General features: G+C 41.3%; 1 protein-coding gene across 11 annotated transcripts in view; it reads right to left on the bottom strand.

Moving 5' to 3' along the window:
- The window catches only part of map7d1a (MAP7 domain containing 1a), a 38,536-nt gene extending 30,560 nt beyond the window's left edge, over positions 1-7,976 (bottom strand). For 9 of the 11 annotated variants that reach the window (XM_008291902.1, XM_008291903.1, XM_008291905.1 and 6 more), the window contains exon 1: positions 721-896. In XM_008291902.1, coding sequence (XP_008290124.1) covers positions 721-853 — 133 coding nt within the window. In that variant the 5' untranslated portion in view covers positions 854-896. The other 2 variants (XM_008291909.1, XM_008291913.1) reach the window with 2 other exon arrangements.
- Between the last annotated feature and the right edge of the window lie 4,732 nt (positions 7,977-12,708).

The following is a 12,708-nucleotide window of genomic DNA, read 5'->3' as shown; positions in this document are numbered from 1 at the left end:
ATGCTTTTTTTTTTTTGCAGTGATTGCTATCTTGATGTTTGAAACTATTTGTGTTGTTTACAAAAATATAAAACACAACTATTTGAGGGTCCAACAGTCCAAAACCCAAAGATCTTCACTTAAAGATAATATGAAAAACAAAACAAGCAGGAAGTTCTCACATTTGAGAGGCTGAAAGAAAAGAATCTGGGTCATTTTTGATTAATAAACAAAGTTCTTTGTTATAATTGATTGTAATTTAGAGTCAAACTTCATTTAACTGCAGAATTATATAAGAACGTGTGCTCATGACAGAACTGAGAAAGCAAGAACTGAAAGTAATTGTTCTTGATTAATCAATAACTTGGTCAACAAAGTCATCTTTAAATGTCTTGTTTTGTTTAATCAACAGTCTACAATCCAAAGACTTTCAATTTACTATCACATTAGACCAAAAAAAATCAGAAAACAATCAAAAACGAGAACCTGGAACTAGAGAATACTTCGCATGTTTCTTGTAAAACTGCATCTTGAGACTGAATGACACTACACAGATCAGGTCAAACGCATCCCATACAGACTGACCCACTCATCTGGCTCTAGCTGCCTAACAAAGTGGTTGTGCATACCAACCGACAAGGCCCAAGACACTTCAAAAGACAGCATTCCTTTACTGCATGCCAATCGACCAGTGAATACTAATGTCTCTGTCAGTGACTGCAACAGCTTTCATCTCATCACCTGGCTTGGCCTGACGACAATGCCAGGCATTTAGTTGCTGCTCTCCCCTGCGCCGGCGTATGTGCCAAAGCCACCGCGCTGATGAAAGGCTCCGCTTATCTGAACTAGCAGCAGCTCCCGAGGGACCCTGCATCTGCTGCTGCCACCAACATGCTCCAACGTAAATGGATAAGTAAAGCGAGACGGACTGACCAGAGGTGGGAGAGAGTGTCAAGCACTACCAAACTGAAGCCATTTTCAATGACATCAGAGGACAAGGAGGGATTGCTGGGCAGCACAAGCTGCTTTCATAACTGGAAGCAATGTTATAAGCGGCCGGTCAGCTGCTCCTGGCAAACTGCTCTATGTCCGTTTTAGGGGCAGGGGAAATGGCTTTAATGACTGTGTTTTTCCTTGTTCACATTCACACTCCAATGCCAGGATTAGTTAATAAAGTTTTGGGTAGCTGGATGTTTTGTAATGTAGTGTGCTGTGACCCCAATTCAATGAAATATTATGATGATTGTGCTAAAAGCCAATTGGTTGGAGGAACAATAGTCAGGATTTTGATAAGTGGTTGAAAAGCTTACACTGACTAGTTAAATATTGAGTAGAAATATACACAATGGGCTGGTACTTGATCACAAACCTCATCTGACTACTAGTCATTTATGCAACTTTAAAGGTTGTTGTCTGTATTTCCCCAATGGTCCATCGTTGCAGTAGCCTGACTACAGTTTTTGAACACGACTGCAGCACTATGTTGGAAATTTCATACGCAATAAACTCGTGCAAATGACATTAGGAGAGGTCCTTCTCTGCTCCTGATCCATCTCTAGGACCACTCACTGGGTAAAGGTAACACGATTGGTGACATTTTCATCAGGACGGCGTCGTTGACATTTTGAAAGAGCTTTGGCCGTGAGTGTCTTTTCCCGAGGTCGCTCTCCAAGCTGTTTGTCATTTTGTTTGAATACGGTTATTCTGGTAGACATTACCTAAAGCAAAAATCAGCCCAAGCAGTAATCATACGACCGTTCAACGTACAATTATATCCAACAGTTATGATTAACTGGATTTTTGTCGCCACTCGCCACACACAAAAACCCAGATGTTGTTTGCTGGCAACAGGGTCCGCTCACAGGTTTTGTAATCACAGGTAGCTACGAGAAGGCGAGAGTCCAAACCCACTGGGTGAAAATACTTCATCCACAAAAACAGGAACCTGCACAGAACCTGCAGTGCTTTTAAATTAAATAAAGCAGGCGCAAAAAATTTTAAGTGTAGTGAAAATGGGTCAGATGGTGTTTTAAGATGATACATGGTGCACCTGCCAAGAAACGCGTCGGGAGATCCAGAAGTGTTTACACTTTAAGAGGCCTGCCCTTTAGCTGAACAGGGACTGGTCTAATATTAGCAGACAGGTCTGGTGACTGAACTTCCAGATGACCAGGGAGCCCAGAGCAGTCGCGTCTGGGATATTTTCAGGCTTTGATGGAGGTGGTAGGAACAAGCAGCGCAATCCAAATCAAGACTTCCCTATATTTGTCCTTCCTCTTGTGTCTCAGGGAGAACAGGCGCTACAGCTGACTGATAATAAATTTAGGCTCCAGCACTGCAGCATCAGGCTTCCTAGTGAGTGTCATACACGAAACTCAAAGACAGAAATGGGTTAGGAGAAGCAGATGACTTCCACGTAGCACATGTGTATGTCGCATGGGCCTCTCGTGCTTTGAAAATGAGAGGGTTCGTAGCAAGAACAGTATGTTTCACTGGCATTCAGTCTTTTTCTTACTACCCAGATGCTGCAGCTGCACAACATCCAGACTTTCCTGGACTCTTTTACATTCTTGTCATGTTCTCTCAAACAGCATTGTGTCGGGACTTTTAATTTCATTTGTGTATTGCATGAGCTAAACAAAACTGCCTTGTCATCCCTTGGTCCAATAAGTTAAATAACCCATACGTCGGATTACATTATGCTCTGAAATGCAATACAAAGGAAAGGTTTGCCATTTGGGGAAATACACCAATTTAAATGCTTTCCATGAGTTATATTAGCTTAACTTAGCATAAAAAATGGAAATAGGAGGTAAAGCCCACTAACATATTTTAGTTATTGTCAAAAACTTTTAATCACTCTCATGCACCTAAGGAGGAAGTCAAAGATCATTTTCTTGTACGCTACAAATTCTATCACACCTACTAATCACCAAATACTTACTGAAACTCCTGCAGACCAAGTAATCACAGGTGGTCCTAGACTGACCATATCTCTCTGAGTGATCAACTGTATTATATATCAAAGAGTCTTGTTATAAGTGAAAGACCAAAAGGAGCTGAAGAGGTGAAGACAGGTAATAAAGCCAGTCTTAGGAGGCATTCTCCTGAAGCCAGACATGTTCTTGGGAGTAAAATGTGAAGTTAAAAGCATCTCGTTTTGGAGGCACATCTATTAAAAACTGTAGCCCCCAGTCATTATTCTAAGTGTGACTAATAGCACGTGTAATGGGAGTATTGAAAGTGAATGAATTACCAGTCACCAACAGAAAGCGGCAAAGAAAACACGAGCTTGTATTGATTAAACTGCCATATGTCGGCATTTCAGGAACGCTAGTCAGAACATACGGACTATTGGACCGTAATTTGCATTTATTTGCACAGACAGTCCCTTTGGTGTTTGAGATACTGTGTTAATTTTATGGGTTAGAGGCTGTTCAAGGTTTGGTTAGTTTAACTCTTATCCTACCTTCATCAATGCTTCCATAATAAACACCGTGTTCCTATTTTTTCTTATAACTGCGAGGTTCAAAATGTACAAGTTCGGAAGCTCACTAGAATTGTGTCTGTCAAGGAGGAATCAGAACACCTACAAAAACAAACATGAACTGTGCATGGATCGATCGTTGCTTTCAGCAGCTATTTCGTGGCAGAAGTCTGCAGAGGCCAAGAGTTTATACACCTCAAGTGCTGGTAAATGGAAAGGGGATTCTAAATGATTTGCCTTTCCAGAGTACTGGCTTAGAAATCCCCCTCTTAGTCCCTTATCAGAGATCAGTGTCTGGCCCAGGGGTGATTTACACCATCTGGGTGCTACAGAACAGACCAGCACCGATGTGACGTCTTCTCTGTGTGGGGAGTTGAACTTCAGTGAAAGCAGGTCAATCAGATTGTTTTCCCCCCTACTTTTTCACAATGCTACAAGTCTGGTCTTCCTCTTTGGAGCTCTGTGTTTCTTTACTACTAGTTTTAGTCTCCTCGAGTGTTTGAATTTCTTCTTTCTTAAATCTGGGCACTGACAGAAAGATAAGATCCTCAAAGACACAAACATGCACAGTATACAAAAACATTTAAATAGGTAATACACTAGGAGGCTTTACATAACACAGAATTGTTGTCAGAGCAGATGTATGTGTACACCTTGAGTATCTGGATAGTGGCGCTGTACTCCAAAATACTTGATTTGAAATTAAATTGAACAGCCCCATTTAAAATCAAATGAGTAGTGGGAAAACTACATAAGACTTGCAGCCCTGTGCCTGTCATACTGCACCAAATGGGGCAACTATGTCTAAAAAAAAACAATGTCAACACAAATACGATGTAAAGACTATCAAACACTTTACTTTAAAACCAGTGTGACTAAGTACAGAGGAGCCAAAACAACTCCAAAAGTGACCACCACCTAAAAACGTCACTATAGCTTCAAGAGCAGACCTCGGTGCCACGGCGCTGGCGTGACTTCAGTCGGTTCTTTGTGACTCACATGCGTCTGTTCTTTCCCCAAACTTCTTTCTCCAAACTTCTTACAGGACCGAGTGCCACCGTGCTGAATGTGAGCTTTGAACATATCTGAACATGTGGGCGCCGGGGAGCCTCCAGTCTCAACAACCCTGCCTGAAGTAGCTTTAGAAGAATAATCAATTAATCCACACACCAAAAAGAAAAGTTCTATCTTGTCAACGAGGGCGGTTGAGTATAATCACTCTCAGTTTAATCCTTTCAGTCATGCATGCAGTTTGCTATTTCTTCTCAAAACGCTAACTCAGATTAAAACGCCGGGAAAAAAAGCAATCTGACTGACAACATAATCTGTGATTGCCGACACATATGCTGAATTAAATGGATTATGCAGGAGGGAGCCGACTCATAGTTCGCTCCTCTTTGTGTGCAACACTCGGTAATATAAAAATGAGATTAAAGGAACAGCAGGATGAATGTAATATTGTGCCATTGTTTTCTCCCTCCGATAAGGAAATATCCAGATTGTTTATTTCCCTACATAAATGACTTGAAGTTTAAGATTCCTCAAGTCTACTGGCATAAGCATAAAGCCTGTTGTTTGACTTATAATTTAAAATTGTCACATGTGCAGTCTTAAAGTACCGTGCAATATCATTGCAGTACCAAAATTACAAGGAAGTAAAATACGCTGTACAAAAATGTTTCCTTCTATTTTCTATTTGTCATCATGTTGTCCACATGGTACAGTATATGGATGTTACTGTATCATCAATGATACAGTGCAAACAAGTGCTTTCACACATGGCTAACACATCATCTGCGCAACATGAAAACATCTCCTTACGACACGCACTTCCCCACCGCATTGCTCGCAATTAATCCTGCTCAAATCGACAACTCCCCTCCGTTGTTATTAAAATCCATTGTTAGGCAGCGAACCCAGGAGGGCCCGTGGGATCCTGTTAATTTACGAAGATGCTAAAAGCAGCTCCAAAAATGGGACGCCGTCACACTTTGCGCTGATTACATAACAACTCCTGTGGCTGAAAATGCATAGCCGACTGATCCTGTTCACTTGCAGGCTTGACAGCAGAAGCTGGTGGATTCTCCCCTTATTACACAGCAGAGAAGGACTAGGCTATGATGCCCTGTCAGTCTGCTGAGGCTCTTCTTTCTACATTGGGACTGTGGTGATGCAGTCTGCTGTTTCTTTTTTTTTTTTTGCTTAAAACAAAGTTGGCATAATGGCTCATTAACAATTTAAAGCATCACCTCATTATCTTCCACACTTCCTCCAGAAGGAATCTATGCGATATATGAGCAGTGGAATCCCTGCGAGACGCCAGTGAATGCGGCAGAAATTGTAAATCCTAAAGGAAAATATCAAGTCCCTATTCATCTTAGCTGGTCACAGCTTTGTTATTCAGGTATGGAGATTAAAGAGGACGACCAGACAGATCTGACTGTCAAAAGGCTGGCGGAACGAAGAGCTCAGGAAGAAGAAAGCCTGCAGAATGAAAAGGAGGATTAGAAAATCTCCAAAAGTCCTCACGGCACATTTTCACAACGCCGGATGAAGCTTTCAACAGCTCCCAAGGGCTATCTTCAAACAGGGCACATCAAGCTTCCTTTAGTTAAGGTACTTTAACCAAAGAAGGAAGACTTTTGCAACAGTTTAGATGCTTACAGGTGATTAAAAGTATGAAAAATACATGATCCCACAGTGCAATCAAGCTTGAGTCAGATGTTGCACTTTGTGTTATTCATCAGAGTTGTTGATGCTCTGATCACCATGGCTTATCAGAGAAAGCTGGAAAAACAACTTTTGATCATTTTGTGCACAGGAAGCCTAACAATCTGGCTAACACACACACACATGAAACATGAGAGAGGCCTGATGTCAGTCCTCATATGATCACTGCTGTTATGTTACTCAAAACATTTTTGAAGACACTCCAGGTTTCTGGTCAAAAATTCCCACAATCAGGGTGGAGAACATCTCTCCTCCTGCTTGATGCATAGCCAAAGCAATCTGACCTCCCTGCATGAAGCTGCCTGTCTGCAGGAAGGAAGTTTTTTGTTGTCACAAGGAGGAGGTCGCATTGTGTGTCCCCCGTCTATTTCCAGAAACAGGCTGCATGTCAATAACACAAACACTTTGGCATGGAGATGCAAACATTAGTCCAAAGAAGGGTGCCTTGCAAAAAATGACCTCACACTGGCAAACATCCCGCATGGGTATTTCACCTCCTTTTAAGATGAGACATGTGTTCCGTCCGAGTGGGAAGACATTGGCCTTGAACTGTATGATCGTGGGATCACATAGTTTGTAATTGCACATATAAATCTGTAACTAAGCTGCATCTGGCCAGAGTGTGATGTGGACTCTTTATCCTGCACTTTGGCCCTGCGCTCATTAAAACATTTTCTGGATTTCAGTAGTTTGTTGATGCATCTCTGCACCAGCAGAGAAAAAAAGAGTGTGACTGCACCTGCGCATAAAGTATTCAGTGAATTTAGGGGGAGGGAAAAAAAAAAAAAAAAACATCCTCTGGTGGAGCATAAGAGCAAAGAGGAGATAGGAATGGATGCCAGACCGCCTGTGACTGCATCATAGTAGTGAGCTAAACATAACATAAGGAGGGGGATGGGATGGGACTAGTGAGATTACCTCATCTAGCGCAAATTGTGTTATTATAACCCTCATGGCTGAGCTCTCTGTGAAAAAAACAAAAAGCAATGGCAACAGAGCAGTGAGATGATGACCATACCGGCTTTTTTTTAAATGATCTTATACTGTGCAAATTGATAAATCACATTTTCATTCCACAAATTTAAATCAGCCCTAAGTGTTAAGCTTGTTGGGGGGGAAAAAAACAAGCTTTCCGAATTATGGACTGTGTGTACCCGCACCTCCTAATGGATCTGTATTCATAATTAATCACAAATGTATTTCCGACCACACTGTCCTATCCCTTCACCTTAATGCGAACCCTGTTTCTCAACATCTGAACGGACCGGTGTTGGGTTTTCTAATCATTTCAACGTGACCCGAGGACGTGAATGACAAAGCGCTCGTGCAAAATTTCAAACAGAGAAGGAAAAAAAAATCATGTCCATCAGTTCAGACTTACATGTTGCTCCTGGCAGAGTATTTTCCTCCATTGCGGCGGCAATACCCTCGCTTTCTGCTCTTTTGTTCATTCAAACATACGAGTTTTCAGCTCTCCCTCCCAGCAGTGCTCTCATTCCTCAGGCAGAATAAGGAGGGGGGGAAACTTGGTCGAGTCACTCCTGAACGGACGAGGACAGGAAATCCTCCGGTGCGCGTCCGGATCGGTCCCGAATAGGACAATTCAAACAAATTAAAAAAATAAAGCAGAAGGTTGTCGACTGAGGCACTGGTGGCTAGTCCTGCGAGAAGTTAAATAAAAAACAAAAGCAGACAAAAAAAAAAGAAAGGTGTCCGAGGGAATTTTGGGAGAAGGAAAAGCCAGAGAGGAGGAGGGAGAGAAGTTTCTCACTCTCCGACACACCACAGCTGATGCTCTGCTCGTGCGGAGGATCCCACACTGGCCTCCGGATCGGACTGTACCATTACTAATATGGGGGTGCGGCTGCGACTTAGGGTCTCGTTTGTTAGAAAAAATAAAGTACATTTAACCTCGTGGAGAACTCAGAAAGTTACTAATACATTCATTTATACATATCCAATAATCATAAGGCAAACTCGACAAAAGGAAGTAATCTTTTAATGTTAAAGAAAACTATTCGTCCCCCGGCGTTCTGATTGGTTCCTTCGCACACACAACTAGCACGCTTGCGGCCGGTTCACAGTTCACATTCAATCAAAAAAACCTTTGCTTTGGGAAATGTGCAGTTGGTCAGCATGTGTGGCAAATTGTCAACAATGTTGTTGCCTTTTATTAGATGATTGAGGCACTTTTGTCTTCTGAAAATCCACTTAAAATGCACAGCTATATTCAAATAACGTGGGATCGCTACAGTCAATTTCACATATTTTGGGGGGGAATTAGTTACAAAAACACATTATTTACTTTGCAGAAATCATTCATTTTTGGCCAGACAAGTGTATCTGACAGCTACCCCTGCTCAGCCACATATAACCGAATAAATACCAAAGTCTCAAGCGAAAGCAGCATTAAAAGACAAAAGAAGAGTTAATCCACAAACTAAATATTGAAACCACCTTAAAAAAAACCTGAAGCTCTGTGTCAGCCTGGTTTTCGTCTGGAAAGACAAGTTTTGTGGGTTTGTATCAAATGATTTAAGGGATTTACAGTATTCGGTGTACAGACTATTCGATCATCCTTAAGTCTTTGGGAACACCTTTTAAAGAAATTAAAGTTTGTGCTGCATCCACAATACAACACAGTGGTACAATAGAAGAAGAAGGTGAAGAAGTTTTATATATGTGTTTTTGTATTTTTGAGTCCATACCAACATACTGCTTTAAAATTTTATTGTCTTCTTAGTGGCTACAACTTTCAGCTGCACACATGTAGCCACATTTAACGCTATGTTGAAATAAACAGGTTAAACAGTCCTTTTGCAATTTTTTTGTGGAAAGAGAACATTAGATTATCTTGTCAGCCTGGTCATTGTTTAGACAATGGATGTGCTGAACAGGTTACTCCACCCAAGAGCAATAGGGTTCGATATTCCCTTTATTCAAAGAAAACACACTTCATTTTAAAACAAGTACCTCAACATGGCTCTTCATTACATAACAGTGCGTAGGACTCCAGCACGTCTTCTCATCTACCACCTGTGGCTCCGTCGTAGCATCTGCCGAGGTGGGGGCTGGGCCAGGGGCTGGCCGGCACGCTTGAGAGGGGACACCCTGTCAAAAGGACCCTAGTGGGGCTCTTTTGTGCAGCTGTTGAGTTGTGTTCACCCAAACCCCCAAGAGCCACCTGTCATTGCAACTGGAAAGTGGGGGATGTTGAAGGAAATGGGGGTTGGGTGTACTGTAGGGTTGCTGGTTGTTTAAAGCCAAAAAAAAGTGACTGTGTATGTCTCAAAGGCTACATGTACTTGTAATCAGATTACTCCTAAATGTCCTTGATAATTTCACTTGGCGATGTAAACAAACAGTTTCGTCAAAAATCCTGTTCTCCTAAAGTCATCAAGCTCTGTTTGAGGATCATCTGTAATTTAATCAAAGATAAGTATGGTGTTCAATTTACACACAAGAGGAGCAATTACGAGTTTGGTTTCCACTTCTTTCAAGTCAAGGAACATTAAAAGAGAGCAGGAAACGTCTTTTTTTCTTTTTAAAGTAAGATTATTGGCTCACAAAGCACACAAACTGTTATGTTTCTTTATAGAAAATAGAAGCAATATCTCTTTCATATGTCGCTTTTGCCGAGAACTACTGGTGTTAAACGATACCATTTATAGCTTCTCATTATGGATTTTGAAATTTAAATATTATAGCAAAATAAATAAAAGGCTTCCTAAAACATTGCTTTTCAAGTGCTTTGCAGAAACACATTTTTAGATCTTCTGCGCCCTCTCTTCAGCCAACCTATTGACACCCGCCAATCCTTTCATCCTTTCATTCTTATTTCTATACAAAGCTCTTGAGCCAACATGTCTGCACACACTTGCACTCAAACACCTGTGCACACAGAAAATATGCTCTTGGTAAAAAGCTTTCTAACGCAAAGGTAGAAATATATGCCACATTAATGTTAATGAGGTTGTTATCTATTTTTGAAGAAAGGAGCAAAATGTAATAAATCTCTGCAGAGTGTTTAACCATATTGAGAAATAAGATGATTTACTTGCTTCAAAATAAAAAAAAAAAGCAACACATTTGCAGACTGGAATTAATTTTAAAGGAAATTTGCTGAGGTGGTTTATTCGTTTTACTCCTGGGGAGTCAAATTTTCATAACATATTCTCTAAAAATCTACAACACCTTTAATTTCAGTAAGTTTTATAGTTTCATAGAGGCTGAAGGTATCCTCTTTAGGAACATGTGATGGCATCATAAAGGACACATTATAACTCAGCACTGCACACTAGACAGTACATAGACCTGGTGCATGAGCCAGCAGTCTGATAGGAAAATTAAAGGGCCGGGGATAAAAGCATACCTCAGTGTCAGGAGCCATGTGTCCATTTATCACACAGCAGTGTGCTTCACTGGGCTAATGAGCCATTCAAAGTGAGGTGGATGCAAATCAGCAAAAAAAATAGCCGGCTACCATTAACTGGGTTTTAGATGTGTTGAAATGTTGCATGACTTCAAAAAGTTCTGCAGACCGAAACAATGTCAAACGATGCTTTTGTTCTCTTGCCTCCCTCTCTTTATTTTTTAGTTTGAGTTCAGGCCAGGCTCTGTAAGTAACCCATGAACCTGTGTCATCTCCATTAGTGAACCATTTGTGTGACCTCACTGCACACAGGAAGTAAAGGGGGCCCCTCCTCCTCTATGCATCCCTCAGTACTCAAAAAAAGGGCTTGATTTTGGAGCTGCAGCTGCACCCCTCACTTAGCACACAGAGAACCCGTACCACACACACACACACACACATATCTCATTAAACTGCCTTTGATCGCTGTAAGCAGTTCATGCATTGAAAGAGAACACTGGGAATAAAAGAGTAAATCAAAATCATCACTACAGAGAGGACATGATTGCATCAGTATGCACACATGCTCAAAACAAAAGTAACTATTGGAAGGACTGCAAAGCAGAAAAAAAAAGCTCTAAGGAAGCTAAAAATGGAGCTGAGATCCAGTAACATGTTATATGGGACAACAGATACTGGAGGGCAAAAAAAAGAAGTGCTGATTGGGGCTTATCTGTGGAAATATAGTGCTCTGAAACCACTTGTGTCGTTTCCTTTGCTCCTCTTTGAGCTTTCGTTGCACCTCTTTGAGCTTTGAACTGTTTGAACAGGACCCAACAGGACTCCAGCTTCAGAGGGGGACAAGGTACAGTCCAACAAGAAGAGAAAGAAAACCCACGTGAATCCAAAGTGTTTGGAAATGACCAGCTGCTATCCTGTTGAAGTCGATATTTATAGCATTTTGAACATTTTTTTCGCAGTTTGATGTTGTGATTGCTTGCTGAGGACGGGCTAAATACACATATTTTCTGGGTACAGAGCCTGCGTTTAATTAATTCTGCTGAAATTCTATGTAGGACATGTTTTGTCTCTTCTCTCAGGAATGAGTGATATAACGTTACCTGACTTATGCATAACAAATGTAAACTTGTCTGTTTGGAAAACTGCTCAGTAAAGCTATAAAGGCAGCTTTCATGGATTACTCCAGTGGACAGTTTGGAAGGGCCAATTTAGTATCTCAGTCATGTGAATATGCCAAATATGTCCGTGCTGTCGAAGGATGTCAGCATCTTTTTAGTTTCAAAGTCTCAGTTTTACAATATGGAGAAAAGAGGCTTGGAGCAACTTTACATAAATGTAAAATTACAGCGTCACACTCAGCTAGTTTGCACAAATCAACAAGAGTCTATATCTATACCAGCAGCCATGCAAGCCTGTGCTTAGACGAAAAATCATTACGCTATCATGTTCCAAATCAGATTGTTAACGCATTGTTGCTGAACACCAAACAGTAGCAGAGACATTTCAATCACACTAGCATGGCTAAAACTCTGCACAGAGTAAGAAAACAGGGCTTTACAGAAAGAACATTAAAATATATATATTGATTTATACTGTGAGTTGTAGAAATGTTATTAAACAGCTCGCCTTTTACCAACATATTTTTGGGTTGTCACTTTGGCGAAAGAAAGAGCTCAAATCTCTCGCACTTTCTGTTCCAAGGAGCGTGGTCACTACCGCCACCGCCAGCAAGTCTAGGGGTCAGCTACTGTGAATGGCAAGGGTAACCCTCATCCTTGTAATGAAATAACAATAGCAGGAATGTTCAGAATGTCCCCAGAGAGCATCGACCCAGCCTATGGTATAGACTGCTGAATACACTACGTCTGCGTTTGGCAAATGCAGGATTTTAAGCAGTAGGGGTGGGGTAGCATAAGGGAAGGGTGGATATGATACCAATTAACTATGATGGATTCACTGCTGAAATATGTTTGTTTGCACTTGCTTAATGTATCGTAGCTAAGGCCAATAACAAAAACAGCTGTCATATAACACTCACTAGAGTTGGGGTTTCTTTCTGGAGCAGTTCAGTTTGCCGTCAGGTTTTTGCTACCACTCGATTGTCCCAGCTCAGCAGGGTGACAGGTCACTAGCACCTGTA

This window comes from Stegastes partitus, unplaced genomic scaffold, assembly GCF_000690725.1.
Source record: "Stegastes partitus isolate 25-593 unplaced genomic scaffold, Stegastes_partitus-1.0.2 Scaffold768, whole genome shotgun sequence".
NCBI classification, from domain to species: Eukaryota; Metazoa; Chordata; class Actinopteri; family Pomacentridae; genus Stegastes; species Stegastes partitus.
Note: the sequence above shows the minus strand (reverse complement) of the source record. Positions and strands in the feature narration are given on the sequence as shown.